This window comes from Artibeus jamaicensis, unplaced genomic scaffold, assembly GCF_021234435.1.
Source record: "Artibeus jamaicensis isolate MK-2021 breed Jamaican fruit bat unplaced genomic scaffold, CSHL_Jam_final contig_700, whole genome shotgun sequence".
Classification (NCBI taxonomy): Eukaryota; Metazoa; Chordata; class Mammalia; order Chiroptera; family Phyllostomidae; genus Artibeus; species Artibeus jamaicensis.
Genome location: NW_026521930.1, coordinates 10,386,281 through 10,414,266, shown reverse-complemented (window position 1 = coordinate 10,414,266; position 27,986 = coordinate 10,386,281). Strand labels below are relative to the sequence as shown.

General features: G+C 52.8%; 2 protein-coding genes across 8 annotated transcripts; both read right to left on the bottom strand.

Moving 5' to 3' along the window:
• Nucleotides 1-250: 250 nt before the first annotated feature.
• On the bottom strand, nucleotides 251-7,678 carry TBC1D24 (TBC1 domain family member 24). Of its 3 annotated transcripts, XM_053671695.1 has the most exons (7): nucleotides 6,712-7,678; nucleotides 6,111-6,128; nucleotides 5,477-5,635; nucleotides 4,241-4,304; nucleotides 3,107-3,202; nucleotides 2,544-2,775; nucleotides 251-2,151 (listed from the first exon to the last, which is right to left on the bottom strand). In XM_053671695.1, the coding sequence occupies exons 1-7, from the start codon at nucleotides 7,674-7,676 to the stop codon at nucleotides 1,997-1,999; spliced, it is 1,689 nt and encodes a 562-aa protein (XP_053527670.1). In that variant the 5' UTR covers nucleotides 7,677-7,678; the 3' UTR covers nucleotides 251-1,996. The 3 variants fall into 3 exon arrangements, with proteins under 3 accessions (XP_053527670.1, XP_037013192.1, XP_037013193.1); XM_037157297.2 differs by lacking the exon at nucleotides 6,111-6,128; XM_037157298.2 differs by lacking the exons at nucleotides 5,477-5,635; nucleotides 6,111-6,128.
• Nucleotides 7,679-7,703: 25 nt separating this feature from the next.
• Nucleotides 7,704-27,022, bottom strand: NTN3 (netrin 3). Of its 5 annotated transcripts, XM_037157293.2 has the most exons (7): nucleotides 25,668-27,022; nucleotides 25,408-25,596; nucleotides 25,182-25,331; nucleotides 25,011-25,061; nucleotides 24,791-24,865; nucleotides 8,627-8,735; nucleotides 7,704-7,792 (listed from the first exon to the last, which is right to left on the bottom strand). In XM_037157293.2, the coding sequence occupies exons 1-6, from the start codon at nucleotides 26,593-26,595 to the stop codon at nucleotides 8,644-8,646; spliced, it is 1,485 nt and encodes a 494-aa protein (XP_037013188.1). In that variant the 5' UTR covers nucleotides 26,596-27,022; the 3' UTR covers nucleotides 7,704-7,792; nucleotides 8,627-8,643. The 5 variants fall into 5 exon arrangements, with proteins under 5 accessions (XP_037013188.1, XP_037013191.1, XP_037013189.1 ...); XM_037157296.2 differs by lacking the exon at nucleotides 24,791-24,865; XM_037157292.2 differs by lacking the exons at nucleotides 7,704-7,792; nucleotides 8,627-8,735 and adding an exon at nucleotides 22,974-24,050.
• Nucleotides 27,023-27,986: the final 964 nt, after the last annotated feature.

Sequence of the window (27,986 nt, the reverse complement as noted above, 5' to 3'; positions counted from 1 at the left end):
GGAGCAGCCACAGAGAATCCTCTGGATTTTCCAGAAAAAGAATACAGTTTAGGAAGTTTGTAGAGAGAGCCATGCAAATAGTACTGAAATATATACCTTTAGCTGCTTCTGAAAGGCTATGTTTTTAAAAGACCTTCAACAGTCCAGCGATAAAACACTGACAAGCCTCCTGCATCCCACTTGGTGACAAGCCTGGAATGGAGGAGCTCCTGCAGGCCCCTCTGCGTGAAGAGACCAAACTTGGACTACGTAATAAGACCATGTTTAATGAACACCAAAATACAGGTGAGATCTGCAGGGGCTCAGAGTAAAGGGGAGTGGCGATGGCTGTAATGATCTTGGGTGGTGGGTAAACAATGCTATTTGGTGGGTGAACACCGCCGCCCACCACCTTTTTCCTTCACAGCCTTTCAACAGTCCTGGGGGACAGCAGAGGGGGATGACTGGCCCCATTTTACAGTTGGGGAAACTGAGTTCCAGATAGGTTCACCAGCTTGCCCAAAGCCGCGCAAGTTTCCTGGTCCTTTCTTCAGCCCCGCTGCAGTCTGGTTCAGAGGAGATTTGAGTAGGTGGATGTAAAGAGGACGAATACTCCATAGGAAGAGCAAGCCGGGTGTGCAGCTGGGTAGGGTGTGGTATGCAAGGACACTGAGGGGGCTGGCTGAAGGGCAGTAACCCTTGGTCAGACTGCCGCAGCACAGCCACTTGGGTGCCTGCTTTTCCTCTCTTCCCTCCTGGGTGCCCAGGCCTTCAGGACCAGCTGAGGGAGGTCATAGGGTAGGAGGGCTTTTCCCGCCTAATCTTTACTTGGCACCTACTATGCATGAGTCCACTGCAAAGTTAGGGAGGACAGGGCAGAAGGGAAGAGGTGGCAGCACAAAAAAACCATGCTAAGCAGCTGACTACAGTGCTGTGAGAGGGATGCAAAGGGGCTTGTGTGAAAGTGCCATGTGGGCAGGGACCTAGGGAGAGTGCAGACCTAGTACGTGAACTTGTGAGCCCCAATGAAGCAGAGGTGGGTAGGACTAGATAAGACAAACACAACACGCTGAAGAGTCTGGATGTGATCCAGGGAACCAGGACATCGCAGTGACATGAAGGAGAAATGGGGCCACCACAAAGACTGTAGGAGAGCTAAGGAGGCGCTGGCTGGAGAGGAGGAGGTTTGGAGAAGGCTCTGTAGGCCCAGGCTTCTCCAGGCAGGCCCCTGGAAATGGAGCCGGCTGGTTTGAGGTCAGAGGGCCCTCCCCTGGCCATGCTGGGAGGCCTCTCCAGGTGTAAATACACAACGAGGCCCAGCAGAAGCTTCAGGCTGTGCAGAAACACAAGGACATATGATGTCCCCTCTAGCCCTTCATCCCACTGGCCCTTGGCCCTCCCTTGGGAGGAGCCCATAGTTCAGCATAGGTCCCGCTTTTCCCAAACTCTTTCACCTTGTAGTTAACTGTACTAGAGGCAGCCCCTGGAGGCCAGCATGGGTTAGAGTCCTCAGGCAGACGCTCCTGCCAAGAAATAGTCCCCAGGGCACCTGTCTCTTCTCAGCACAAAAAATGCAACTGGGGAGCTAGAGCAGCCAGCCAGGCAGGAGGCTGCAGGGGCCTGCACAGAAGCCAGCAGGGGGTGCTATACACCCACATTTGGCGGGGTTCCTGCTGGCGTTCCAGTTGTCTCCACTACCAAGGAATTTGCAGGGGCTGTAAGAGTAGTCCCTCCCAAGCCTCGGGCACAGCATGGGCCAGAGAGAGCCAGGGCATGAGTCCAAGGTGGAGGCAGTGGCAAGTCTAAGCGGCCCTACCAGGGTCCAGAGGAATAGGCTTGGCCAGCTGAGGCCCTGGCACCCTGCCCAGCCCACCATCAGAGCCCCTGCTGTACCCCAACACTGCCCATGCATGTGGTGAGATCTTCACTCACTGACTCCTCCCTGAAGAGAGGGCCCGGCCACCGCCCCACCACCCCATCCCACAGCAGCAGCTCAGTCCCCATCAGCACAGGCCTGTCACTGGGTGTCAGGGTCCTGGAAGCCCCAGGCCTCCACAGCAGCGATGAGGAAGTTCTCACAGCAGAGGGGCTGGTTGTTGAAAGTGTCGCAGTGGCCCGTGCGGCCCCGGTTCAGGTCCCCGTCGATATAGAGAGCCTGGCCGCCCCCTCCACCTGGAGGATGCTGAGTCAGTAGCTGCCCATTTGGCACTGCCCAGGAGGTGCTCTCCTCCTGCTCCCAAGCATCTCCACTTGTCCCGGCCCCAGCCCTGCCACAGGCCTAAAACCACAAGGCTGACCTTCAACTCTCCAAAGCCCATCAGCCCTCAACTGGGGTCTAAACTCTAGGCTAGAACCCCCTTCCCAGCTAGCTTATCCAGAACACCTGTCCCCACTCCCACTCCTCATGCCTGCTCTCTTCCTCTGCCATTATGGGGGCTGTCTGTACTTCAAGTAAGACTCCTGCCATCTGGGTCAGCAATGGCTGACCCAGGGGCTTTGGCCACCCACTACCCTGTACCCTTCTCCCAGGCTAAGTGACACCAGCCTGAGATGGAGATGCCCACCTATGATGAGGCAGTCATTGCCCCCAGCCATGAACATGGACTCAGTCTTGGAGGGCAGGTTGAAGTGCCGAGTGGCCAGGAACGGTGAGAGGCGGTCAGCAGGGTTTGAGGATGAGGACAAGGATGACTGGGAGGGGTGGGACGAAGTGGCAGTGGCCTCCAAGGACACTGGCTTAGTCAGCTCTGGGTGTTTGATGACCACCCATTCATAGCGCTGGACTTCTGGCTGCAACTGAGGGTGAAAAGACAGTATGAGGAGCTGGCACACTGGGCCCTACAGGGCCCTTCTGGTCACTTTCCTCCCACAAAACTTCATTGAAGCCCTTTATGTACGAGGCCTCATGCCACGGCTGGGGAGACAGAGCCATACAGGGCAAGTACGAGGAATGAGAGCCTGCCTGCTCTCATGGAGCTATTGGTCTAATGATCACAAACCAGAAGAAAATGGGGAGGTTATCCTGTAGGGTAACTGCTATAACAGAGGAAAACAGGGTCATGTAAGTGGGGCTGATGAGGGTGCTGGGCCTGTTGGCCTTAGAGCACGTGCAGGGAGACCCACTTACCCTAAACACAAAGCATTCTCCGGTCCCAAAGAAGCCCAGTTTGCCTCCAAACTTATTTCTCTCACTCCAGTCTGTTGACAGGTAAGCTCCACACACCTGAGGAGAAAGACCAAGGTGATGCTGCACCCTGCTGGCCTGCAGGAGCATCCCCTTTCTCAGGCCCCGCTGAGGGGCCATTGTACCATCACAGCTTGGGTGGAGTGGTATTGTCACAGCATCCTCCGCCCCGACTGAAGGGTAAGGGCCGAAGGTAAAGAGAGGTGTGGGAGTCCGAGTTTGGAAGGCATGGGATTGGCGGTGAGAGCTGGGGGCAGGTAGCTGCCATTGGCTTGTTTGGGGTATTTCCATTTGGGCCCTCAAGCATGGTAACAAGCCCCATGTCCACACTCCAATTTCGGGCATCAGCACCTGGGAGGCCCCTCAGATGAAAGCTTCTAGGAGGTATGCCTGTTCGACAACATTCTCCAACCCTGTCAGCCAACAAAGTGCTTGATTTCACCATTAGAGTCATGTCCCTCCAGTGGCTGCAGGGTTCTTCCAAAGTGTCTGTCAGAGTCAACTTCTATGATATAGATGTCCAGGCTCTTTCTGGAAACCCAGATGCAGAGTGTGGAACGGGGTGAGGAACCTAAAACTCCCATGGGTACAGGTCTGGGAGCCACTGAACAAGCCTTTACTGTAGGCAGACACCCCCAGGATGAGGGCACATGAGCTGTGACCTCCCTAGTCTCGGGGGACTTTCCAGGAGACAGGTACTGTGGAGGAAATGGCCCTAAGAACTACCTGTTAGGGGGTGGAGGCAGGTAACAACAGCCAACTCACCTGGTACTGGCCCACTGTGTTGCGGGGAGGCAGGGCCTTGCTACTAGGCATTTCTGCAATGCTCCTTCCAAGTAGCAAGGCTGTTTCAGCAGGGCCTGGATCCTCAGGGGAAACGAGGAGGCCCTGGGTACTTGCGGGTCAGATAGGGAAGCTGGATTCACTTTTTGTGGAGGGTGGCTCTGCTCTGTACCCCTAAGTACAGGAAGGCTGGGTGGAGGCTGCAGAAGTACCCACCCTTCCTGGGGCACAAAAGCAGCAGACTCCCCAGAACTCAGAGACCAGGACCCCAGGTTCCCTCTGATTCCTGCTCACCTCCTTTTGTGTGGTCTTAATGAGCAGGAGGGTGGGCTCGTGTCCTTCGCACTGGAAATACAACCTGGGAAGAGACCACACATGCCAGTCCTGATGGGAAGCAGTTATCTTGTACCCTTTTCCTGTACCACCTCTGGCCAGCTTCTACTGACTGGTGCCCCCAGTGTCAGAGAAACCTGGACTGTCTAGGGGTGAATGGGCCTGGAAATGGCATTTCCTTATCTTCTGGGGACCAGGCATAGTGGCCAAGGACCTGGCAACAATCTGGCCTAGGCACTCTTCCAAGCCAAGGTAGGGCTTCCATCAGGTGGCCTGCAGGCTGAGCACTCTGGTAGGGGGAAAGGCAGCATGACAAATGGCCCCCAGCAGACAGAACTGCGTGCCAGGTGCTCCGCCGGAGCAAGAACAAGAACACATCCCTGCTCTAGAAGAGCTCAGAGTCCAAGCACATGGCAGTCAGCTGGCACTGGGAAGCATGTAAGGAGGCCTGAGGTTGCCACTGTGGTAGCTCCAGGTGCCCAGGGCTTGGCTGACAGCCCTGGCAGCTCCCTTTAACTGTCCCCCAATGAGCCTCCCATGCCACAGAGGTTGGGGTTGGGTGGATGCAGCTCCAGCTGTGCCATAATATTTGTGGGGCTATAGACAGTGCCCACCACATGGACTGGGCCATCTCTGCCTGTGGGCAGAGACAACTCTGACCTGTCTCTGTCAGGTCACCTGTGACCCAAGCCAGAGCTTCTGAGGCCACCTGCACTCTGAGGCTCAAGTGAGGGCTAACCTGACAGAGCTGCCAGTGAGGCAGTGTGCCCTGGGGAGGCCGGCACAGCCCCAACCCCACAGGGCCAACCTGTTCCTGGCTTGTGGACTGACGGAGTGGGGGTGGGGAGTTCTGAAACACAGCCTGTTTCCTTGAGTTGTCCTCTCTTACAGTTCTCTAAGCGAAGCCTCCCATGTCATCACAACGCCTACACAGGGACCTGGAACCGTGGCGTGCACGGCAATGACCCTTGAACTGAACTGGCCTAGGAGTGAGAGAAGCCCAGAAAAGTGCCTCCCAATTCTAGCCCCCCAGAAAGAGGCAGGGCCTCACCCTGTGTGATCTCCTGGAAGCACAGGCAGAAAAAGAAGCTGGGAAACTTCACTGCTCCCTCTGTCCTTCCTGGACTAACTGGCCCTCGGAGTCCCTGCCTCAGGGCCTCTGAGGGCAGGTCCAGCCTCCAGCCTCCTGGGCATTACCTGCTCAGGCTGTACCCATGCTGCAGTGAGGAGAAGAGCAGGAGGGGCTGACAGAGGGCGAACCGCTCAGGGATCCACGACCAGATGTCTCTCATCTCCTTCACACTGACAATCTCTGAGTGGAAGTTTTCCGCATGTACAGCCAGGTGCACAAACTGCCTGGGGAGAGTTTTGAGAGGTTCAGAGCACAGCTGTGACCCCAGTCCTGACGACAATCCCCCACCCCAGGGGTGTGCATTGGCTCTCTTGGAAGCTAAGCCTGGAGTAAACTTCTCACCTATTCAACCAGGTTAAAGCCTGGTCCTAGGTACTCTTGGGAAAAAAATGTGGCGGAGATGTCCCTTGGAGCCCCACTCCCATTTCATTACTAAGAGGGGAGAGCACCCAGCCCAGGTGGGGACAAAAGCACCTTTTCTCTAAGAAATGGGGACAGAAAGTGAGTCAGCTCTGGCAAGATAAGGGCCAGCCAAGCACCAGCAGAGAGCACAATTGAGGCAACTGAGCAGACAGAAGGACAAACAGATGGCACCTGAACAGCTGCCAGGCCCTGAGAGCCAGCACAAGCAGGCCCCCAGGACAGCCAGGCCAGAAGACAGAGAGAATCCAGGCATGGAGATATGGTTTCCAGACCTACCTTTTAGAAAGTGAAACACTGAAAAACAGAAGGAGGCAACGGACGTGGAGAAGAAGAAAAATAAACACAGACAAGGAGAGGTTAGTGGTAAGTACTGATATCCAGGACATGCCCGCATTTGGCCTGGAAGAAAGGCCTCCCACCTACAGTCATATCATCTACCACCAGGACAGTCTCAGGACACCATGAGCCCTTCTCATTTCTGTTCCCCAGGGGGCTGTGCTCAGCAGAAAGGGAGCCCAGAGCTGGAGGGATGGAAAAGGGACTGCTGTAAAATGACCAGAGGCCCTGGCTCAGCCCACTGCCTGATCGTCTGACCTCGTGGTCCACACCTAGCTTTCATTTCTGCCATGGGCCTCAGGCCTGAGGACTGTAGCAGGCACCTTCCATTCCCACAGTTGCCTTAGCAGCCTATGGCTATAACCAGGAAGGCCCTTTCTCCCTTCCCGTGGTTTTCTATCCATGCACGGATGGCTGGCTGGCAGCAGGCAGAATAAAAGTCCTCTGGGCAAGATAAGCTTATACCAAAGATCTTGGGAAGTATTCCATCAAAACCCCACCCTAAGCAGGCCCCTGGCCACCTGCCCAGAGGCCTGCCTACCTCTTCTGCTTGACAGTGATGCCCTTCTGCTTTAGAGCTTTCTCATTGGCCATCTGCAGGAGCTGAATCTCCTTCCGAGAGAAGAGGCGGATGGCAAATGCTTTCTCCAGCAGCTTTTCTGGGGACACTGTCTTGGCAATGTCCTTGACGAAGGTACGGATGTCTTGCTTCACATTATCTGACTCGAGCGGCTGCCCAGCTCTCACCTTGTGAAAGAACTTCAGGATTGCCAGTGCAACGCGGTACAACACCTTGTAACCTTCCACCAGGAAGACATCAAAGACACGAGCAAAGTAGTTAAGGGGCAGTTCCCCAAATAGCCAGCGCTGCCAGTCTGCGTAGACCTGCAGGACATCCTCTGACACAGCTACCATCAGCTTGTGAGCTGCCTGGCAGTACTTGTTCACCAGGTCTCCAAATGTCATGCAGGAAGACTCGAAGGCCAGAAAGCTCTGGTCAATCAGCTTCTTGCTGGGGTCATTGCAGGCCAAGATGCGGCAGGCCTTTTCAAAGCACTCAGCCTCATCAATGCTGTAGTGCAGCAGCAGGGCTACGACTGCAGGCAGGGCAGGGCAGAAGGAGATGTCAGGGAACTGGTTGGCAATGCACAGCAGAATCTTCCGAACAGCACCCTCACCCCGTGTGTTTAGGCAGTAGCTGGGCACCTGTGTGTTGTCCACAAACTCAGGCAAGGGCAGGCTGCTGCTGCTGTGCTTACCCACGATCTTGCCCACAATGTCACTGTACACACTGGCATCGGGCGTGACGGTACGGCAAGGAATGTCCCGGATCAGGCGCTGGTACACCTTCCCACGCAGAGTGTGGCTTTGGGCCCAATAACCTTGGCGTGCCAGCTGCTTCAGCTCTTGCAGCTCTGTGCAGCTCAGTTCCTTGGGTCCCAGGTCCTGGATGGCAGTGTTCATTTTGTCTCTGTCCACAAAGCAGTTGTACCCCTGGGAGTCCATATTGCAGGGCGTATCTGGGAGAAGGGCCCTGGGATGCCAGGACGGGGCAAATAGCAGCTAAATGCTCCAGCCCCCTCTCAGACACTTTTCTGCTAACCTGTTTGCCATGCCATACCCTATAGGATTAAAAACCATACTTAGTATGCAAGTATAAAGGTTCACATTTTAAAGGACATGTTTTTGTTTCACTCTACAGTATTACAAGGGCTTCCATTTAAGATAAGCAGATATTGTGAGAATTCACTATGAAGTGTAGCACATCTTTTCATGGGGCTTATAAAGTTACTATAACAGGTCACACAGATTATAAAATATCGAGAGGCTAGAAACGAGTCCCCAGGAGGGCTTTGAGAGTGAGCCTGACCCGGCTGAAAACAGCTCCCGGCTAGGTGGCGGAAGACCAATCAGACTCCCACACGCCCTCAAGCCCATGGACCTTCTGAAAAGTGATTGATTAAGAGGACTGATTTAAGTCAAGAGATGCTTTGCTTCAGTTCGTGAAGGCTTCAGGCCTTTAAGCATCTGTGTGTCATGAGGAAAACACACACCTACTCTGCCCCACTGTCCCCAGGTTAGAATTCAGAGGCTAGCTCTTTCTAAAAATGCCAGGTAGGTGTCAGGCAGGTACTGCAGAGGAGAAGTACTGGTGGGGAATAGACATGAAGGCTGAGAAATGAATGAAGCTGTCACAGCTCCAGAATTAGATATTTTTACATCCAAATGAACCATAAGTATTGGGGGATTTGGTGCTGTCTCTCCATTTAGGGCAACTATTGAAATTCGGAGAGACATTAAAAAATGGGTAAAATGTGCTATATGGACTCTCTGGCTGATAGGTAGACAGTGAGACAGAAGTCTACTGCTGAGGATACCATAATCTAACATTTGTTTTTGCTACAGGCTACTGTCCTCAGCTTTCACAATGGTCCGCCCATGTGCCTCGGACTAACCTTTCTGCCTACAATGGTTAAGTGTCTGCAGATGTCACAAGGGTTTGCTTCAGTGGGTTTTGGTAAACAGCCAGATCATTCCGGTTTCTCTTGAATCTAGAACATTCATCTGTAAATATAAAAAACAAATAATAACTTAAGAATAATGAGTATAAAGAATTATAGTATAAAACCTGTATTATGAGATGTCTTAAGAAAGCACTTTGATATGATTTTTAACAGTAAAATATACATAACAAATTTACCATTTTAACCATTTGCAAGTGTGCAGTTCGGTTTGCAAGTGTGCATTAAGTACATTCACACTGTTTGTGTAACATCACCCCCATCCATCTTTACAACTTTTTCGTCTTCCCAAATTGACACTCTGTACCCATTAAACACTAACTCCTTGACCCTCCTCCCCTGCAACCACCATTCTACTTTTTCGTGTCTAAGAATTTGACTACTCTGCCCTGGCTGGTGTAGCTCAGTGGATTGCACGTGGGCCTGTGAACCAAAAGGTTGCTGGTTCAATTCCCAGTCAGGGCACATGTCTGGGTTTCGGGCCAGGTCCCCAGTTGGGGACACATGAAAGGCAACTATACACTGATGCTTCTCTCCCTGTCTTCCTCCTTCCCTTCCCCTCTCTCTAAATAAGTAAATAAAAAATCTTAAAAAAAAAAGAATTTGACTACTCTAAGTGCTTGATATTAGTGGGATCATACAATATTTGTCCTTTTGTGTCTGGTTTATTTCACTGATCAAAATATCCTCAAGATTCATCTATACTTACAGCATGCACCAAATAAAATTTTTTTATTTAACAACGTTATTTTTTAGAGTAGATTTAGGTTCACAGAAAAACTGAGAGGAAGGTACAGAGATTTCCCATATACCCCCTGCCCCCACATATGCACAGCCTCCTCTGCTATTAACACGCCTTGCCATGAGTAGTGCATTTGTTATAATTGATGAACCTACCGTGACACAACACAATCACCTAAAATTTACAGATTAATGAAGGTTTGCTCCTGGTGTTATACATTCTATGTTTTGGACAAATGTAAAATGACATGCATTCTCATTAGAATATCATATGGACTATTTTCCCTAAAGATCCTCTGTGCTCTACCTATTCACCCTGGACCCCCATTTATCAGAATTTCATCCCTTTTTATGGCTAAATAACATTCCATTATATGAATAGAGCACAATTTGTCTATCCATTCACCTGCTGATGGACATTTGGGTTGTTTCCACATTTTGGCAAAGTAAACAATGCTGCTGTGAACGTGGGTGTACAAATATCTGCTCAAGTCCCTGCTCCACTTTCTTTGCATATACAGTATATCCATTGACACTGCTTTCATCAGGGCTTCCCCATAGAAAACGTTAATTAAAATAAGGTTTTCTGAAAACATCCACTTAATATAGCCCACTGGAAAAAGCCCTGCCCACAGTAGAACTAGGCCTGCTGCCAGTGTGAAACCTTCTTCCTCAGAAGAAAAGAAACCCTAGTTGGGGTTGACTTTTTGCTATGTTCTGGAGGGGAAAGCAGTGAGGATTCCCTTCTTCTCCAGGTTATAAAGACCAGGCCAACAGGCCCACTCAGGCCCTCATGGCCATGCCCAGGTTGCACTCTACAATTTCCATGTGTAAATTACCTATAGCTTTTAAATCTTCATTCTAGGCTCTGGGCCCACTAACCTCTGGAGAGACCCCAAGCCCATCCTGTTTGTGTGGAAAGGAACTAGCTCTTTCTCAGAGCGATAAACATGTTTATAAACAGAACAAGAGCAGGGCACGCCAGCCCCAACCCTCACTCAACTGGCTTCAGATTCGGGTTGAATATTAAACTGGAAACTCCAAAAGTGATTATCACACCTCGCAAAGTTCCTTCAGAGAGGACGCATGGTTTTGTTTGTTGCAGCAAGTTGCCCAGGGACACAAAGATTCAGAGGGACTCTGAGGCAAGAACACATGCAGGAGACCCTAAAGGAGGCCCCTAGATCCCCACAGGCCTCCTCCCCAAGCCTGCATCAAGAAGAGAGTATGGTGTTGCTGGGCTGGGAAAAAAGGCTTACAGTGACCTTTCTCAGGCATCCATAAAACCAGTTCCAGGGTGGTTTCCTTAGGTTTCTTTTTACATAAATGCATAATCACAAAAAAGTTACAGAGTAAAAATATAAAGTCCTATATACATTACCCCTTCAATCCTATTCCCTCTTCCACCTAAGATAATCAACCATTGCTCACATGTTAGCACAAAACCTTTCCTTATGTTTACACATACATTCACAGCTGAATTAGATTGTTAAGGCTGGCTACTGGGAAGGGGAAGTCAGGAGACAAGGAACAGATCAAAAACATTAAATTATCTAGTTGGATGCTCACACCCTAGAGGTCTGTTTTAGAGTTGAAGTGATGCTCTCACCCTGTTGTTACTCCACCTGCAGCATGCGGCCACGGTGCAGCCATCATGAAGCCATCGCACAATACCTGTTCCCCGCAGTCCCCCAGCTCCTGACAAGGCCGAGGGAGAGAAGGGAGGCAGGAGTAAATGTGGAAAATGATTTGGTTTCAAGTCAGATAGTCCTGGCTTCAAAGTTCAGCTTCACCACTTATTTGCCTGAACCTCAAACAAGTCATGGCTCTTCCCCAAAAGGCAGGTGCCTGTCTGTAAAACCGAGCTGACAAACACAACCCACCTCACCTGAATTAGTCCCCATGTGACACTTGAAGGCTCAGCTCTTACTGGGACTCACTGGCTGGGGTGTGGGTGACATCTCCCTCACTCTCACTTCCACTCACCTTGCTCAGGCAGTCTAAGGCAGGCAGCCAGCAGGCCCCGCAGGCAGGTGCACTTTCCCTGGTACTCAGAGTGAGAGGGAGGGAGAGAATGGTTTCTCACCACAATGAATTCACTCATCTAGAGGCCACCCCTCTAGGTTTACTGCAGAGGAATGGGGGTGGGAGCAGGACTGGTTCTCTGAGCTAACGCCTTTGTATCAGCCCACCCCTGTGGGAGAGGGCTGGCCCCAGCTGCCTTCAGCTCCCTGAACTTGCAATGTAAGGGAAGTACAGCTGACCTTTGAATAACATGTACTGCACAGATCTACTTACACAAGTATTTTTTTCAATACTGTAAGTGTACTTTCTCTTATGATTTTCTTAATAATATTTTCTTTAACTCACTTTATTGTAAGATACAGTATATATATATATATATATCACGCAAAATAGTGTCAATTAACTATATTATTGGTAAGGCTTCAGTCAACAATAGGCTGCTAGTAAAGTTTTGGTGGAGTCAAAAGTTATATGTGGGTTTTCTTCTTTTTTTAATTGATTTTAGAGAGAGCTTACGTGATGAGGGGGAAGCAGCCAGAAGAGCTGAGGAACAGTCACACTGAACAACAAGAAGAGCAAGTGCAAAGGCCCTGAGGTAGGAACAGGCTTAGTGTGTTCTGGGAGGAGAAGGGCACCAGTGTGGCAGAGCATGATGAACAAGAGCAAGAGCAGCAGAGACACCCACAGAATGGACTGTGCACAGGGAGGGGCTTGGATTTTATCCTAAGCACAGCGGGAAGCAGTGAAGGGATACTCCAACAGATGTGTTTAAAAGCCAATTGTCAGGATTAACTGAGACTGTTTATAGAAAGCACTAGCCTGACATACCAGGACAGCTCACTCATCCTGAGGGCATCCCAATGTTACTGCTCCTTTGGGTCCCCTGGCCTGGCACTGGCTCTGAGATGTCTGGGAAGTGACAGGGTTTTGGTGGCTCAATGCTTGATCAGTCCCGCAGAGGTGCAGCACAGAAAGCTACCACTAAGGTTCTCCCACAGGCCCACAGGTCCCCTGCTCTCTCTCAGGGATGGTCCCTCCAAGTGGCCACTCTGACAGACCTTCCCCTTCCCTGCTGTGCTGCTGCTTCCCACCCAGAAAGTCCCTTCCAATCACCCTCACATACTTTTCCCTCACAATGATTGTGCTTGTTTTGAAAGTTCAGGCTACCTGATGGAAAGCAAATATTTCTTAAATAGAAAAATAAAAACTTTCATGGAAATGAGTGATTTCTATTTCCCCCAAATATTATCTTGCTATGTCAGTGACACCTCTGTCCAGTTCCCCATAATGTCATGATGACAAATGCTGCCAATGCACTCTGTCCTGAGTCTGCCAAGGGCAAGTTCACATCAGACTCTGAGACCCAAAGCATTAAGGGCTCCCTGCAGTAACTGCAGCTTCACAGTCCCACAGAGAACTCCCCAAACAGTGCCTACAGAAAGGAGGTGGCCAGCTAGGGTGGGAGGAGCCCAGGCCACCTATGGGCTCTGCATGCAGACCTCCAAGATTTCTGATCAGGACCAGGGTGGGAGGGAAAGCAGATAAAGAAGGAAGGACAAGACTTTAATGTGGACAGTTGGGCAGGAGACGTCAGGACCAAGCAGCTGGGGTTCAAGCAGGACCCCCTCTCACCCCATCCTCGGGGACAGCCAAACATAAATCCCACAGCTGCTGGCTGTCAGGCAATTTATCTTGGCATTTCCATCTCTAGTCCTGAGGACACTGCCATGGCATGGGAATGTGTTCCATCTTATACATAAGGAAACTTGAATACAGAGAGGTACCTAGGAGGGGGGGTCTCCAAGTACAGAGTGAACGACCCCTGGTCTGTCAGCCTCCAGAGCGACAGCTCCACAGTGCCTGAGGTCCCAATCTCCCACTCAAGACAGCCAGCCCCACCCATGTTCTTTCCCCAGCAAGTTCAGGGATAGCTTCTCCATGCCACCTGCTGTCCCAAAACACTGACTCAGCTCAGATGAGTCACAGGACCTCTTCATTTCCCACCTCTTAAGCAGACAACATGATTTTCCCAAAGAATTGAATTTGAAAACAAATTCATTTTCATGTGACAAACACAGGCCCGCACAGTAAGCCTGGGCAACTCCATCTTTACCACCCACCAACATTGGGCGCTGCACCTCCCATTCAGTCTGCCTTTCCTGGGGGACCCAGCACCCCATCATGACTCCCCCTTCTCCAAACTTTTATTGATTTGACAAACTTATATTGAGTTGCCTTTTCTGTGCTGGGTCCTGGGCAGGGCACCAGGGACAAGAGAGTAAAAGACAGCTCTCGAGGACGGTAATGATCACAGCCCACACAGGAAGTGCCACGAGGCCAGGCAGGGGACTGGCAGACCACCAAGGCAGGTCACTGACTCCACATGAACACCGAAGGAGGAGCAATGGTGCCCCGAGTGTACCATAAAGATAGGTGCATGAGGGAGGACACAGCAAGTTGGGGAGCCTCAGGCAGGTGGTGTTGAGTGGCTGAAAGTGGGATAAGAGGAGGCTAATGGCCTTGAGTGCCAGCTGCACTAGGAGACCGGACATCACCCTCCACATGAAGGAGCTGGAGGAGAGTCTAAGCAGAAGGTAATACGCATTTTAGAAAAATCCCCTTGGTGGCCCAGGAGAAAGGACGGTAGAGTCCAGAAGAGGAGGCACGAGGAGGACTGGGCCAAGTCTGGCCAGAGAGGATAGAGAAGATGCAGTGGACCTAAAAGACTGTCTAGGGGTTGGATTCTACCAGATGAGGTGACCTAAGGGGCAGGATCTAAGAAATAAACAGGGAATTATGGCCCCAGGGTGGGGTTTTGGTTGGCAGAGGTGGCTCTCCATGTTGGAGTTGAAAGTGCCTCTTATGACATAGATGCCTCTCAAGCAAATGCCAGGGCCGCCCAGGTTGTAGGCAGAACCCTGGGCTGCCATGCCAAGGTCCTGCCCAGACACTCAGCCCTCAGCCCAGAGACCCATGCTGGCTCCTGGACTTCTCACTCAATTGACCTCACAGACAGCCCCCCAACACACACACCAGGATGCCACCAAAGTGCCAACTGTGGTGTCACTGGGCAAGAGGCACCCTGTGCAGAGGAAGATTGGCACTTACCAGGACTGCCTACCCATTCCTACTGCTCCCTCCCCAGCCTGGCCCTGACTATCACCCCATGTTGGCTGCAGGAACAGCTCATGGTTGGAGGACCCAGGGCTCAGCCTGACTGACCTTAGTCACTACCACGGGAGGATGGATGCTCTGTGGGTGTCAGCTGCTGTGTCTCAGTTCTTCCTCTCCTCTCTGAGCAATGTTACATCTGTTTTCCAGGAGTGGAACCAGGAAACAAAGAACTAAGAGGAAGGAGACTGCAGCTCCAGAATGGCAGATGACCGGGTGAGGACAGGAGGGAAGGGCAGTGAGGTGCTCTGTTCTGAGCCTGAACAGTTCTATGTAACAACAAAATGCACGCTCTTCTGTTTCCCCAGAGCAGAATTCAGAACATCTGCTCTCTAGCTAGTCTGTCTGCCTTAGAGACCATCAATCCCCAGTGAGGTGGAGCTTGCAGAGGCGGAGCAAGCAGGGACACAGCAGAATGAATGAGTCTCTTGACACCTACTTGGCATCAGGGGACAGGCAGGCAGAGGTGACAGCACCTCACTCCCTCGGGTGTGCAAGGTCTGGAGATGAGAAAGACAGAGTAATTATAGGACATGTCCACTGCCTGATAAGGAGATGCTCAGAGTGCCACGGACAGGAGGCACAGGTGAGGAATATGGCAGCAGGACAGGGAAGAGAAAACAACCTGTGTGGGAAGGAAGGGTGCATCTGGGTGGTTGAGAGTGTGACTCAGCTTGCAGGGCATCAGGGTAGGGGGCAAGGGTCATGGGACAGCTGGAAGGCTTCTGGGCAGGGGAAGGTAGAAGGAGGTGAGGGCTCAGGAGATACTACTGAGGCCATCCACCATGGACAACCAGAAGGGGCAGGGACAGGCTTGGAACAAGATGCACTCTAAGGCTGATGATGAGCACCCTCTCCTGTTACATTATGCAGGAACCTTCCTCTCTCCAAGCCTGAGTCAAGTTTAACTTCTTCATGAGAGGCCCTATCCTTCCACCCATAGGGAGTGGCCAGGGAAATGTCAAACCCCACCCCAGGAATCTGCTACAGCCCCCAGAGACACAGTTTTAGGACTCTGTCTCAGCTGTAGAATGATTCCGAATTCTGTGGATGGCCATTGGTGACACTGTTACTGACTGAGGTGACAACTGTCACTGATCCTCTGCATTCCCTTGCCTTGCTGCCCTCTTTTTGCCTACCTCACCACCATTCTCAACTCTCATCTTTCTCTGGAACTTGTCTGTGGGAAATAATCCATCACTTCATCCTCTCCCGGAATGCATTCTTTCTCCTCTGGTCAGGTAGCAGCAGGCTCTGCCCAGGACCCTGCTGGCTCCCCACTCCCTTGAGACTTTCCCCAGGACTCTGCCCCTTTCTCTCCAGCTCATGGCCTCCATTCCTTGGCTGCCACCACAAAGCTCTAGGGTTGAGTAGGTAGCCCTGGTGTGAAACTCCTCACGTTCAGAAGTCTTTACATCCTGGTCAGCATCAGAAACTGCTCCACCCAGAGGTAGCATACCACAACCCCACTCTCTCCTAACCTTTTTCTAGAGCTCTTCATTGCCCTCTTCCCACCCGCATGACCCCATCTCCCTCACCCACCAGTCCCTTATGGCTTTATGCCTCTGCCTGCTCAGCCTAGACCTGTTCTTCCAAGCTCCTTCTGTGCTTCTATCTCAGCCATGGCAAAATCCTCTGGAGAAGCCAGACTGATAGCATGCTTCTCCATGCTGGTACACCAAGTGTAGAGGGAAAAATCACAATGCCTTGCTCATGACCTGGCAGCCCTTCCTGGCATGCCTTGCCAGAACCTTCTCCTATTCCTCATACTAACTTACAGCTTCACATCGGCCCTCAGCCCTTGTCCTCCTTCTCTCCTGAGAACGGGATGCCAGGCAGGAGCTTCCTCTACTCTCTGACCTTGGCTCTTGAGCTGCACCCCTACGCTTGGTCCTGGATCTCACTTCCTGGGGACCCCAATTCTCCTGCATTTTTAATGGTCCCTTTCTGCTGTTACATACTCTAAAACAGACATTCACAGAACCTGATGCTCTACTCCAGCTCTGCCTCTCCTCTCCTTCCCCGTCAAATTTCTGATGAGAGCAGGCTACACCTGCCTCCCACCCCTCCCACCTTCACTGCCTGGCTGCCAGATAATTTAACTGATACTTTTGGACCCTTATCTCCCTGAAGCACACACAACTGACCTTAGTGCTCTCAGGTCTCCTCTCCCTGGGCCTCCTGAAACTCTTCCCTCATGTCTGTCTTCTCACCTCTGTGGCTTCTGCTGTTCCTCTGCCTGTCTCTTAAATATCCCTTTTGCAGGAGTCCATCCTCGTCTCAGCCTAGAATCCTCGGTGAACTCAAGTCCTGTACTTCCAACTGCTTTCTTGAACATTTCTTTCTTTGCCTACTCCATGTGACTCCAACATGTTCAGTTCTGACTCCCAGTGTGCTCTGCCCCGCTCTTTACCTGAAACCATGTCCTGGATCCCCTGCCATCCCCTTAGGATCTGGCCCTACCTGCCCCCCAAAGGCAGTTTTAGGTTGCCCACACAGCACCAACTACAGCCTCCGGGACACAGACACAAGGTATGTCCACAGACAGGAAGAAAGACAGGACACACCTGTCTCCTCTTGGTCCAATCTATATCAAGCCTCAGCCTAAATGTCCCCTTCTCCTTCCCTAAGTCCCAGGCATTCTTTGGCTGCATTCTACCCTGCCTTATCTAAATCTGTTTTAACTCTTGGCCATTGTGATGGCCTGCTTATGAGTCCAGCTCTTCTCTATACTGTGACTTTTGAGCCAGGTGTCTCACAGCACACCCAGTACACCCAGGAAGAAGGAAAGAGATGGAGACTCAGAAATATCCCAAACCAGTTGGGCCTGAGAGGAAAATTTAATCCTAAACAATAACAACAGGGAGCAATGTTTAGGCATATGACCTTCCCAGCAGGCATCTTCACACGATGGGATGGCAGGCCATGCTCTGCCTCAGCCCTGAAGCAGAGCACAAGGATTTCTCAAATATTAATGACAATTTGCATTCCACAGTGACTATCAGACAGCCAGTTACTGGGGAACTTGATAGTGGGCCCTTTGCTATAGCACACAATGGAGGGCACGTGCCAGCTACAAAGGGTGTAACCATTAATGGCATTAGCATTAGGCCTTAGTCACAGCACCGCAGGCCAGTTGGCTGGCCCGTCTGCCAGCCATCTGTCAGAAGTTCAAATGAAGGTCTTACCAGGGGTGCCTAAGCCTACGGCGTGGGCCCAAGCAGGAAAGTGTCCCAACTTTGTTAAGCCACTCAAAACAGTTGCCTGCATCCCTTTCTCAGGCAGAAAACTTTTTTTCCTGGCCTGGTCTGGCCTACCCACAGGAAGGGGCTGGGGTTGGAATGGGGGTCTGCTAATTCAGGATCTTTACCAAAGGGTCCTCCCAATAGCAAGTCTGGGAAAATACCCACAGGGCACAAGATAAACCAGCTAGCTGCACAGAAGGAGAATCAGAGAAATAGAACTAGGCTGTCAGCAGCATTAGGATTTTGACTGGTCAGAATTCCAAATGGGGTGCCTTCAACAGGTGGGCCTCTGAAGGCCAGGCACATAGCTGGTCTCCATAGTATTTTAAGATCTGACAACAGAACCAGGAATCTTGCAGATTTATTAATTTTGATAGGTCCTCAAGACACTTCCTGAATGCCAGTGTGCCAAGAGCTGGAATACAAAGATGTGAGGCCCAGCTCCAGGTCTCTATGAGCTTCTGACTGTGAGGACATGGGTGTACTAACCGTGCCAGCTCAGGTATTGGTGCTACGACAGGAAAGCTCAGGGTATCTAAACCCCCAGCACAGGAAAGAGGGGTTGGGAGCCAGTGCTGCCTCAGCTGAGTCCTGAAGGCTGTGGTAGCCTTCCTTCCAGGAGGCAGTAGAAACAGCATGGGCATAGGAAAGGGCCTCGGACAGCACAGTCACTTGGGATGGCAAGCCTTTCAGCTCTTTAAGGGGGCAGCCCAGTGAGCGCCATTTATGGCTCAGATTAAAAGACAATTCTGTAGTCCAGCCTCATAGGCTCTAAGAAGTCAAAGGACCTGAAACAGAGGCCCAGGGTTCACCAGGCTGTTGAGGAAGCCACATGCTTCTGTGTCCTGGGGAAGGGTCAGCCCAAGAAGGCAGAAAAACATGCCAGAGGCAGGAGGAGTTAATGTATACACCCAAATCCTTTTAAGGCCCACAGGTTTACCAAGATATGAAGGCTGAAATGACCCTTGCCAGAAAAGAAATTAGGGGAGAATTAGGGAAGGAGAACAAAATGATTCAAGGAAAGGCTGAAGTGACAGATGAGGGGAGCTTTTGGCAGGACATAGGTAATAACTGACATTTAGGACACTTCACAGGGCACAGGGCTTTTATTGGTAACAGAATTGCCCATTGGTAAACAACCCTCAATGTGTATGGTAACCCCATTAAGATTGTGTAACAATTAGGCAGACACACAGCTTCAGATTATGAAAAACAAGCCAAGCCATGTATAGTGTGTTCTCAATCACCTGTAAAAGAAGAGAGTATGCCTGAATGGAATGGAGGGAGAAACCATGATTATTCACATGTGACCCCTGCCAGCATATCTTTGTGTAGTACCCAACCAGGCTAGGGGATGACATAACTATACAGGACAGAGTGAGATCTTGTCTCGCATCTCCTAAGAGAGCAGGTACCAGAAACAAAAATAACTCCTAATAGCCCATGCACTTATCCAGAAGCTGGGCCAAGTCCTGTGGGTAGACCAGGGTTCCTTTCCCAGTATCAGCCTTTCCTCACCCTCCCCACTTACCCCTCAGTGTGGGAGAAACAGTGGGGAGGAGCCATCAAATACTTGGCCTCTGTATCCTCAACAGTCCCCCCTGCTGCTAACGCTAAGGTACCACAAAGAAACTGGGGTCCTGGAAAGACAGTGAGGGGACTTGAAAAATTCTGCAAACTTGGATCTATCTTTGGGTTTCAGAAGACCTTTTTTCAGAGATCTAATTGTAAGAACACCCTGAGAAAACCAATCTTTACTCTGGAGGGAAAAGTGGTCCTTTGAGATGAGTGACAATCTAGAAGTGTCCCAAAATGCAATAAACACGAGACAGGAAGACCCCTGGAATTGACTGCGTGATTTTTGCACCTTGAGCATTTTTACACCTTGCCATTTACACTAACCAACAAACTGGGCCTTTGTCACAGAAATAAAAAGCCCACTATCCTGACTCCACACCTCAAAAAAGGCAAGGGTTTATTAATGAGAACTCTTGTTAGATTATCTACCCTGTTTATAGATATAAAACATTAGGTGCCTCCAGGGTTCAGTCTTCTTTTTTTTCCATATACTCTTCTGGGAAGGCCGATCCCACTACTCCCTGGCTTTACTGCTACACAGGAAGGAGTCCCCAAAATGTTCTTGAGCCCAGTACACTCTTCTTGGTTCCAGACCGACATATATTCACCTACTGTTGAGAAGTCTTACTATTCCTTAGCTCAACATCTCCCAACTTCAAGTCATCACCTGCCCCCAAGCCTGTCCTCCTCCTGCACACTGTTTGTGGCATGGACCAGGTGCTAGTCACTCAATCTTGGACTGTTCTCTAAATCCTCCTTTCTCCCTTACCCTTCCCCTACCCCCACAGCTGCTTGTCTCATGGTTTTGCTCTCCTTTATGTACCTCACTGTCCTTTATTAATGCTGGGCCTTGATTCTCTAGAGGTGCTATGGTGGTCCCTCAACCAACCAGGTCTCAGTGAAACCCTTCATCAATCCACCCTGGCAAACGCAATCTGATCAGTCACTCATAGACCCAAGATCTCTTGGTGACTTCCCACTGCTCCCAGGGTAAAATTCAAAGTCAGGCCTGGTACTCAAGGCCTCTTCCAATCTACTGCCAGCTTAGCTCCTTAATTTCATCTCCCTCTCTTTATCCCAACCACCAGAGTTACCCACTGCTCTTGTTCTAACAGGTGGGTCATGCCCCTGTTACTTCACAAACACTGTCTCTGCCCGGAAGGCTCTTTCCCTCACATGCTCTTGCCATTCCTATTCATTCTTCAAAATTTAGCTGAAGCCTTTCTCAGAACTGCCACCAAAGGCCACCTGAATGCCACTCTGCCCCCTGTATGAAAGCACTTCCCACAGTGCCACAGTTCATTTGCCTGTCTCCTGACCGTAATGTAAGCTCCATAAGGGCAGAGAGTCACTCAACTTTGTAGCCACATAACACAGGGTACAGGCCTTCCTCATGTGAATTATGATTTCAATAAAGTTATGTGGAAAGAATTTTTTGAAATCATCAAATAATGAAGTTGATTCTTAGTACAAAGCTTAAAGTTTTGTTTCCTTGATAAAGTGACATTTGAAACAGTCACTGAAACTGCTGCTTCAAGTTAAAAAAGGGTTCTTTCAGGTACAGAGTTTTCATAACAGAAAAGGTATGCTCAAACAGGTAAAACATTGAACAGGATAAATGTTAAGTGCTTTTTAATAACCTGCTTCATTGTCTTTATGTACTTTAAACCAGAAACCACCTAAAAGCAAGCTTAAATATGTCATCTGAGGTTACCTTAGACTGTAATGAGAATTAGAAGCAACAATGCGTGCCCAAGGTCACTTAGCCTTCTGGACAGTCCTGGCGGGTGTGTTCAACAAGAGCTGGTGAGACCCACCTGCTGGTGAACTTGCAGATCCAGGGAGTGAATTTTATTATTGTTATGAAAGCCTAGCTAGATTACTTCTACACCCACCTCCTGCACCCCCACGGAAGGTCACCCTTACTACCAGATGAAAACCACTACACTAGTTATACTTAGCACCTTGTTCCATTTCAAGTGGTAGCCGTGGCCCATTCCATGCCAGGCAATGGGGGAGCAAAAATGAATCCAATGTGCTTCCAGCCCTGTTCATAGAGACAGACAAGCTCCTAAACAAAGCATTCACTACCAGATAAGTACTTCATGTAAAGGCTTTATCTGAAGGCTGAGAAGATTGGATGAGGGCCAACCTTCAGAATAAAAGGAAGCTGTATGTTGGGGCTGTTCCACTGGCTGTAAACCTTTGTAAATGTAACACCTTTGTGAGGTTTCTTGTCCTATTCTTATCTGGGTTTGTTTCTTCCAGCCTATATTCCTTAAAATGAAAAGAACCTGCATACTTGTCTTTAAGATAATTAAGCAAACCCACTGCTTACTATGTGCTGGAGATAGAATGTGAAGATGGAGCCCTCACCCTCAAGTGGAGGAAACAGCTACATCTGTTGAATAATGGCACAGTCTTTTTAAAATGCAAGTGCCTAGCAGTCCTTGCTGAGTCCCAAGCAAATATACAGCAAAATATAGAAAACCACCTTCAAATGCTTCTATCGGCTCTGGAAAAGCACACAGACTAATGACTTGGAATGACCACACCACCACCACCACCACCACATCAGCCATTAGGACTGTATCTCCTAGCACACCACTAATCTAATAATCAACCTGTGCCTCCACACAACCCAGGTGGTCCTTAGCCAACCTTTGGTCTTTAATGTTAGCCCAAAGAGTGGTTACCCAGGAGACCCATGGCACATGTTGCCATACTGGGTAAGGTCACCAGTACCCCTGCTTGGAGAAAACCATGACCAGGTGTAGCCCATCCCCAACCTCTAGATTAGATAGCACAGTGCCCAGGGACTCTGTGGAAACGCTTCTGTCTCTGAGCCCAGTGGTCATGCCAAAGGGGAACCTTCCAGACAGGACTCAACCGTCAGGAAGCAAGTAGGTGGGCATGTCATCCTGAGGCAAGCAAAAGGCAGGAAAAGGAGCAGTTGCAGGTCTTAGACGGCAAAACGTTATCAGAGATTCTGTTGCAATTTCGAGTCTAAAAGAGAATTTCTTACCCCTCAGAGACAGACAGTGGCCCGAGGAAGGGGTGACACAGAGCTCCTTCTGACTGATGCCTAGCCATGGGCCAGCCAGCACGCAGATGGCCCTGCCCGTGGGGCGAGTGTCCGGTGGAGCCGAGCTCTGCGGGGCCGCGCCGGGGGCGGCGGGCAGTGACAGGAAGACGATCTTGGGCCGTGGACCCCGGACCTCCGCGCAGCGGCCCGATCCGGCGCCCCACCTCGTACCGAGGCCCCACAGTCCCGACCCCCACGCCCCCTCCCTCAGTATGCCCCCGCCGCAGTGACAGCCGGCGACCTGGTCCCGCAATCCCTGAGGCCCTGCGGCAGACCATTACGCCCAGCGCCTGTCCCTCTGTGTACCCACCTCCTCCGCTGTGCTGCAGCGCTCAGCGCACCGCTTTCTCCTCAGCTCGCCGCGCAACTGAGCGCGGGCTTCTCTACGCATGCGCGCAGACTGCCCCGCCCCCACCGAGCACGCGCCACTGGTCGCCCACCCCGGGCGCCCCGGGTCTTTGCCACAGCGGACTCTGGGCATGCGCGCCGACGACCAGCGTCCAGACTGGGACAGTCCTGGCGCAGAGGGGCAGGGGTTCGCGAACGGTTACTCCTGGAGGGAGTCCAGTGGGCGGGCGGCTACCAGGCTCTTCGAAGGATAGGGCTAGGGGCATCAAAAGCCAGGAGGGCTGTCCGCCGGAGTTGTCGCCCCCTCCCGGGTTGCGTGTAGATAAGGGAACGCGCGTCCGTGTGGGCACGACGTCCGGCTACGAGTGGGAGCAGGGACGCCGGGGATCCTAAGAGCAGGACTTTAGAGGAAAAGCCCAAAGGCGGAGAAACACAGCTGGATGGAGACAAGAGATAGGGATACAACTGGCCAAGAAAGAGGCAGAACACAGGCAGAAACGCTGCAGAGACAGGGACAGGCATAGACCTAACCGGCAGAGAAACGGCAGGCACCGGGGACGGAGGGGAACCAGAGGCCTCCATCCTCGTTGGGGGAGGAGTCACAGCGCCCTCTGCGGGTTGTGGCAAGGGGTAGGGGAACCAATGTCACCAATCCCCAACGGGGTCTGTGGACATCTGTGGTGGCCACAGTGCCTATGGGTGAGTTATAGCGCTCTCTAGCGGGTTATGAGAGTCCATGAGGAGTGGAGTCACACCAACCCTTGGTGTGTTCTCAGACCTATAATGAGTGGGTCCTGGATTCATGAGGAACAGCATAACCTTTTGGGGGATGTTCCAGTGCCTTTTATAAAGATGAGAATGCCTTTTGAAGGACTATGACATCATGGGCAGGCGGGTCACAGCGGCCTCTGGAGTGTTCACAGAGCCCCAAAGTATTGGACCCCACAAGGAAGTTCGCAGCCTTCTGTAGGTGTCAAGGTACCCCCCACCTTGGAGGGGGCAGATAGCACAAGTGTAGGGGAATCCAAGAATCCTCGGGGATATGGCCAAAAGAAGCTTCCAAACAGATCTTTGGGGCTATGACATCCCTCTGTGTTGCTGTGTAGGTCACAACCCCTTCTGGGCCCTGGCTGGAGGCACAGAGGGAGGCTGGAGGCTGGAGGTCCTGCAAAGTCGGGTGGGGGCCCAGATGGCGACGCGTGGTATGCAAACACTGACTCGTCTGTAGACGATGCACTAGTTGAATGTGCACCTTGACGTAGGAGCAGTGCCCAGCCCAGCCCCAGCCTGGCCCCGCAGGCTCAAGCCACTCTGCAGCGTCCCCGACGCTCCCGCCTCTGCAGCCTCCTAAGGCGCCGCGTCCACGTGTCACGCCAGGGCAGTACGAGACTCCCGCGGTTGGCGCTGAGCCCGGGCCCTCGGCCCCCTGGATCCCCGGCCGTGGCTCCCTGGCCGCCCCCCAGCAGCAGGTAGCGGTGGCCAGGTAGCAGGCGTGGGCAGCCGCAGGCAGCATCCCGTGCTGGCACCCACAGTGCACTGCTCCCGCGCCTTGCGCGCTCCTCCCCGCTCCGGAACACAGCGAGCACGGCCACTGGGAAGCGTGTCCACAAGCCACGTGTCTCGCTGCGTGCACCCACCGCCACCTGCACCGCTGCAGCAGCAAGGGTGAGAGGGAGGCAGAGTCAGGTTAGAAGAGGGCAGGTCATGTGGAGGAGTACTGGGTGTCCTTGGCTGGGAGGGAAGGTAGAGGAGAGCCACAGAGGACACCCACTGGAGAGGGAGGGCACAATGAGAGACCCAAGGGCTGAGGAATGGTCTGGGGCCCAGCAAGGGTCAGGGTATCCAAAGGAAAAGTGGGGAGGACAAGGTGAGAAGGTGAGGGCAGGAGACCTGAGGGCTGCCTACCATAGTCCTTCCTACAGAACTTCTTCAGGCTGATACGGTAGCTGCCACGAGTGGGTTTGCAGTGCAAATCGCAGTCTGGGGATGGGGGTAAGGTAGTAGGGAGGCTGGCACAGATCCCCCACTTCCTTCCCTCAACCTTTCCTCCTCCCCTTCTTGATCCCACAGCACCCCTGCCCCCCATGGACATGCCAGTCTAGGACCGCGATCTGTGTCCGCTCACCCTGAGGCTCCACAGGGCTGCTCTCTTCAGTAGGTCCAGGGACAGGGGTCTCTGCAGAGAGGGTGGAAGAATGGCCTGCATTCGAGCGGGGCAGGGGGACCTGGAGCACTCAACAGACAGGTAGGCAGCGGCAGGGAGCTGGGGCAGCCTAAGCAGGACGAGGTCACTCACTAACACAGGGTGCCACTGGAGAGCGACTCTGCTGGAAACCAGGAGCGCAGCGATTGCAGGTGAGGCCAGTGACACCATCCTTGCAGGGACACTGGCCTGTGGTCTGGTTGCAGGTTTTGCCAGCAGCACCAACAGGATGACAGTCACAGGCTGAGGACAAAGGTGAAATGGTCAGAAACCCATCTGGGGATTTTGGAAACTAGAGGGTGAGGATGTGCAGGCTCACCCCTGCAAATGTGGCGATCACTTGGTGCACGGCCTGGGTCTCGATAGAAGCCCTCCCGGCAGTAGTGACAATGGCGGCCAGCAGTATTGTGCCGGCAGTTGAGGCAGACACCGCCACTGCGGCGGCCTGACAGTCGGTACAGCTCCATGTTGAAGCGGCAGCGGCGGGCATGGCCATTGCAGGAGCAAGCTGCAGAGAGGGATGGGTCAGGGGCAGGCTGGCTGGGTCCAGGATCCCCAGACCACCCTCCAAAGCCTCACCAAGGCAGGCGTGGGCTTCCCGGGCTGTGGCCCGCTGCCACGGCCTGTCGCAGTAGAATGGCTTGCAGCGACCACAGTCAGGGCCCTCGGTGCCATGCTGGCAGTCGCAGATCAGGTGGCCCTGGGTGTCCAGCAAGCACCGTGAGGCATGCCCATTGCACTTGCAGCGCCCGCCCACCTGGAGCTCAGTGGCTGAGTAAGTGTAAGGGACCATGGCCTCGGAGCCCCCAGTTTCTCCCAGCATGGCAGGCCTTGTGAGCACTACTTGGATGTCCGTAGCGGTCACCCAGTCTTGGAGCACAGGGCTGCTGTCCAGATCCAGGCCTGGCGGGCTGCTGTCCTGCACGCTGAAGGCCAAAAGGCCACCACCATCAGGCTGCGTCTGGGGCTCAGGGAAGCACAAAGCTTCAGGCCCGGGGCCAGCTGGGCCATTGGCAGGGGCAGGTGGGCGGCCGTAGTCCAGGTCACAGCAGGAGGAGAAGAAGCCCAGTGGCACCCAGCTTCGGCCATGGTCCTGCGACTTGAGTAGGGCCACTGAGGTAGGGGGCGTGGAGCAGAAGCGCAAGCTCACGAACACCAGCTCAAAAGTTTTGCCCAGGGATACTGTGAGGGTCACGTTGAGGGGCGCCTGCATCAGCCAGTCCGAACGCCAGCACAGAGGGCTTGTGGTGCCCCCTGTGAAGGTCAGGAGGGCAGCAGAATGTGTACGTGGAACATCAGAGGAGTCACAGGTCTGCGTGGGTGGCTGCCCACACGTGCTGGACGCCAGGACCTCGCGGCCCAAGGCCGCATTCACTAAGCCAGGCACGCAGCCTCGAGGCGCACCCCCTTCATCGTGGCAGGGGTCAGTGTGCCCTGGCGGCCCAGGGCTCAGCGCGGCCCAGAGCGTGCCCGCGGTCAGCAGCAGCGCCCAGGGCCAGCTGGGCATGGCCGGAACCTCCGTGTGTCAGCCAGCTAGCCGTGGCCCCACGCTGCTGCCCTCCAGTGGGTAGAGCTCCAGTCCGAAGCTCTGCGGGCCGGTGCACAATGCTGAGCAACCCCAGGCTCCAGGTAGCCCCAACGGGGGCCCAGAGGTGGGAGTAGACTGGCAAGCCCCGGGCCTAGTGCAGCAGCAAGAATGTTGGCGAGTCCTCCTGCTGGGCCTGGAGCGATGACAGCCTTCGCCCAAGCTCCCGGCGCCTCCGCCTGCGGAGGCCCCACCCACCGCACGCTGCTCACACTCACCCACGGGAGCAGGTCTCCCGGCCTCCCGGGAATTGCCAAAGGAGAGCGGGCCCTGGGGTGCCCGGGGCCTCGCTACCTCCTCCGGGCTGCAGCGAGTGCCAGGTAGGGGTGGGGGTGAGCAGCAGGCTCTAGCCGGGCCCAGCCGGAGGCGGAGCTGCAGGGGCTGGGAAGGAGGGAGGGGAGAAGAGGGGGCCTCCTCGGCATAGCGGGAATCAGAAGCAGATTCAGACACAGGCTAAACCAGCGGGGGAGGGGCCGAGGAGTCAGGAATGCGCGGCCGGGAGGGGTCTGGAGGGGAAAGTTCAGCCACGCAGTCTGTGGAAGACCACCCAGCAGGGTCACTGGCAGGCAGCCAGACCTTGACTGATCCTGGGGCTGTGTTACATGCTGGGCAGGGGGTCTGGCAGGTTCTTCCCTCAGGCTCATCAGGCAGGCTGTGCCCTGGGTGGGAAGTCTGGTGCTTGGATGCTCCCTGATGTCGGTAAAGGACATTCTCAGGGCATGGGAAACCAAGCCATCCTGGTGGTTGTGGGGTGTCCCCAAGGCGGCATTCTGCTCCAGTAGAAAGAATCCAGGACGGGAACCAGGTCTGATTTTGAGTCTAAGCTGCTCTAATTTCCAGCCGTATAGTTCACATTCCTTAAACTGCTCAAGCCTCAGTTTCCTCTTTGGCCACATGCCTTGTTATTTAGCATTCCCAGAGCTGGGTTGGGGTATTTGATGAGCTGTTGGTTCAACATACGGGAGTCCCTCCTGCCTTTTGTTCAGGGGGGCTTGGATACCTATGGAGAGGTAGGGAGAGGGGTTTCATTCATGGGGGTAGGGGTGTTGGTTACAGATGTGTGTGCCTTACCCCTGAGCCTGGCCCACATACCAGTAAGGTTGGGCAGGGAAACTCAGGAGAAGCCCAGGTAGGTAACCTGGACACCAGCTGGGGATGGGGCAGTTGCAGCTGAGAGTGGCCCCAGCCACGAGGGTCCAGAAATCACTCTGGATGGAGAGACCCCTTCCCAACCACCTTGAGGTCCTTGATGGAAGGGGGGCAAGCATCCCAGAAGGAGTTGGCCCCATGTGGAAAGGGAAAGAAACATGGGA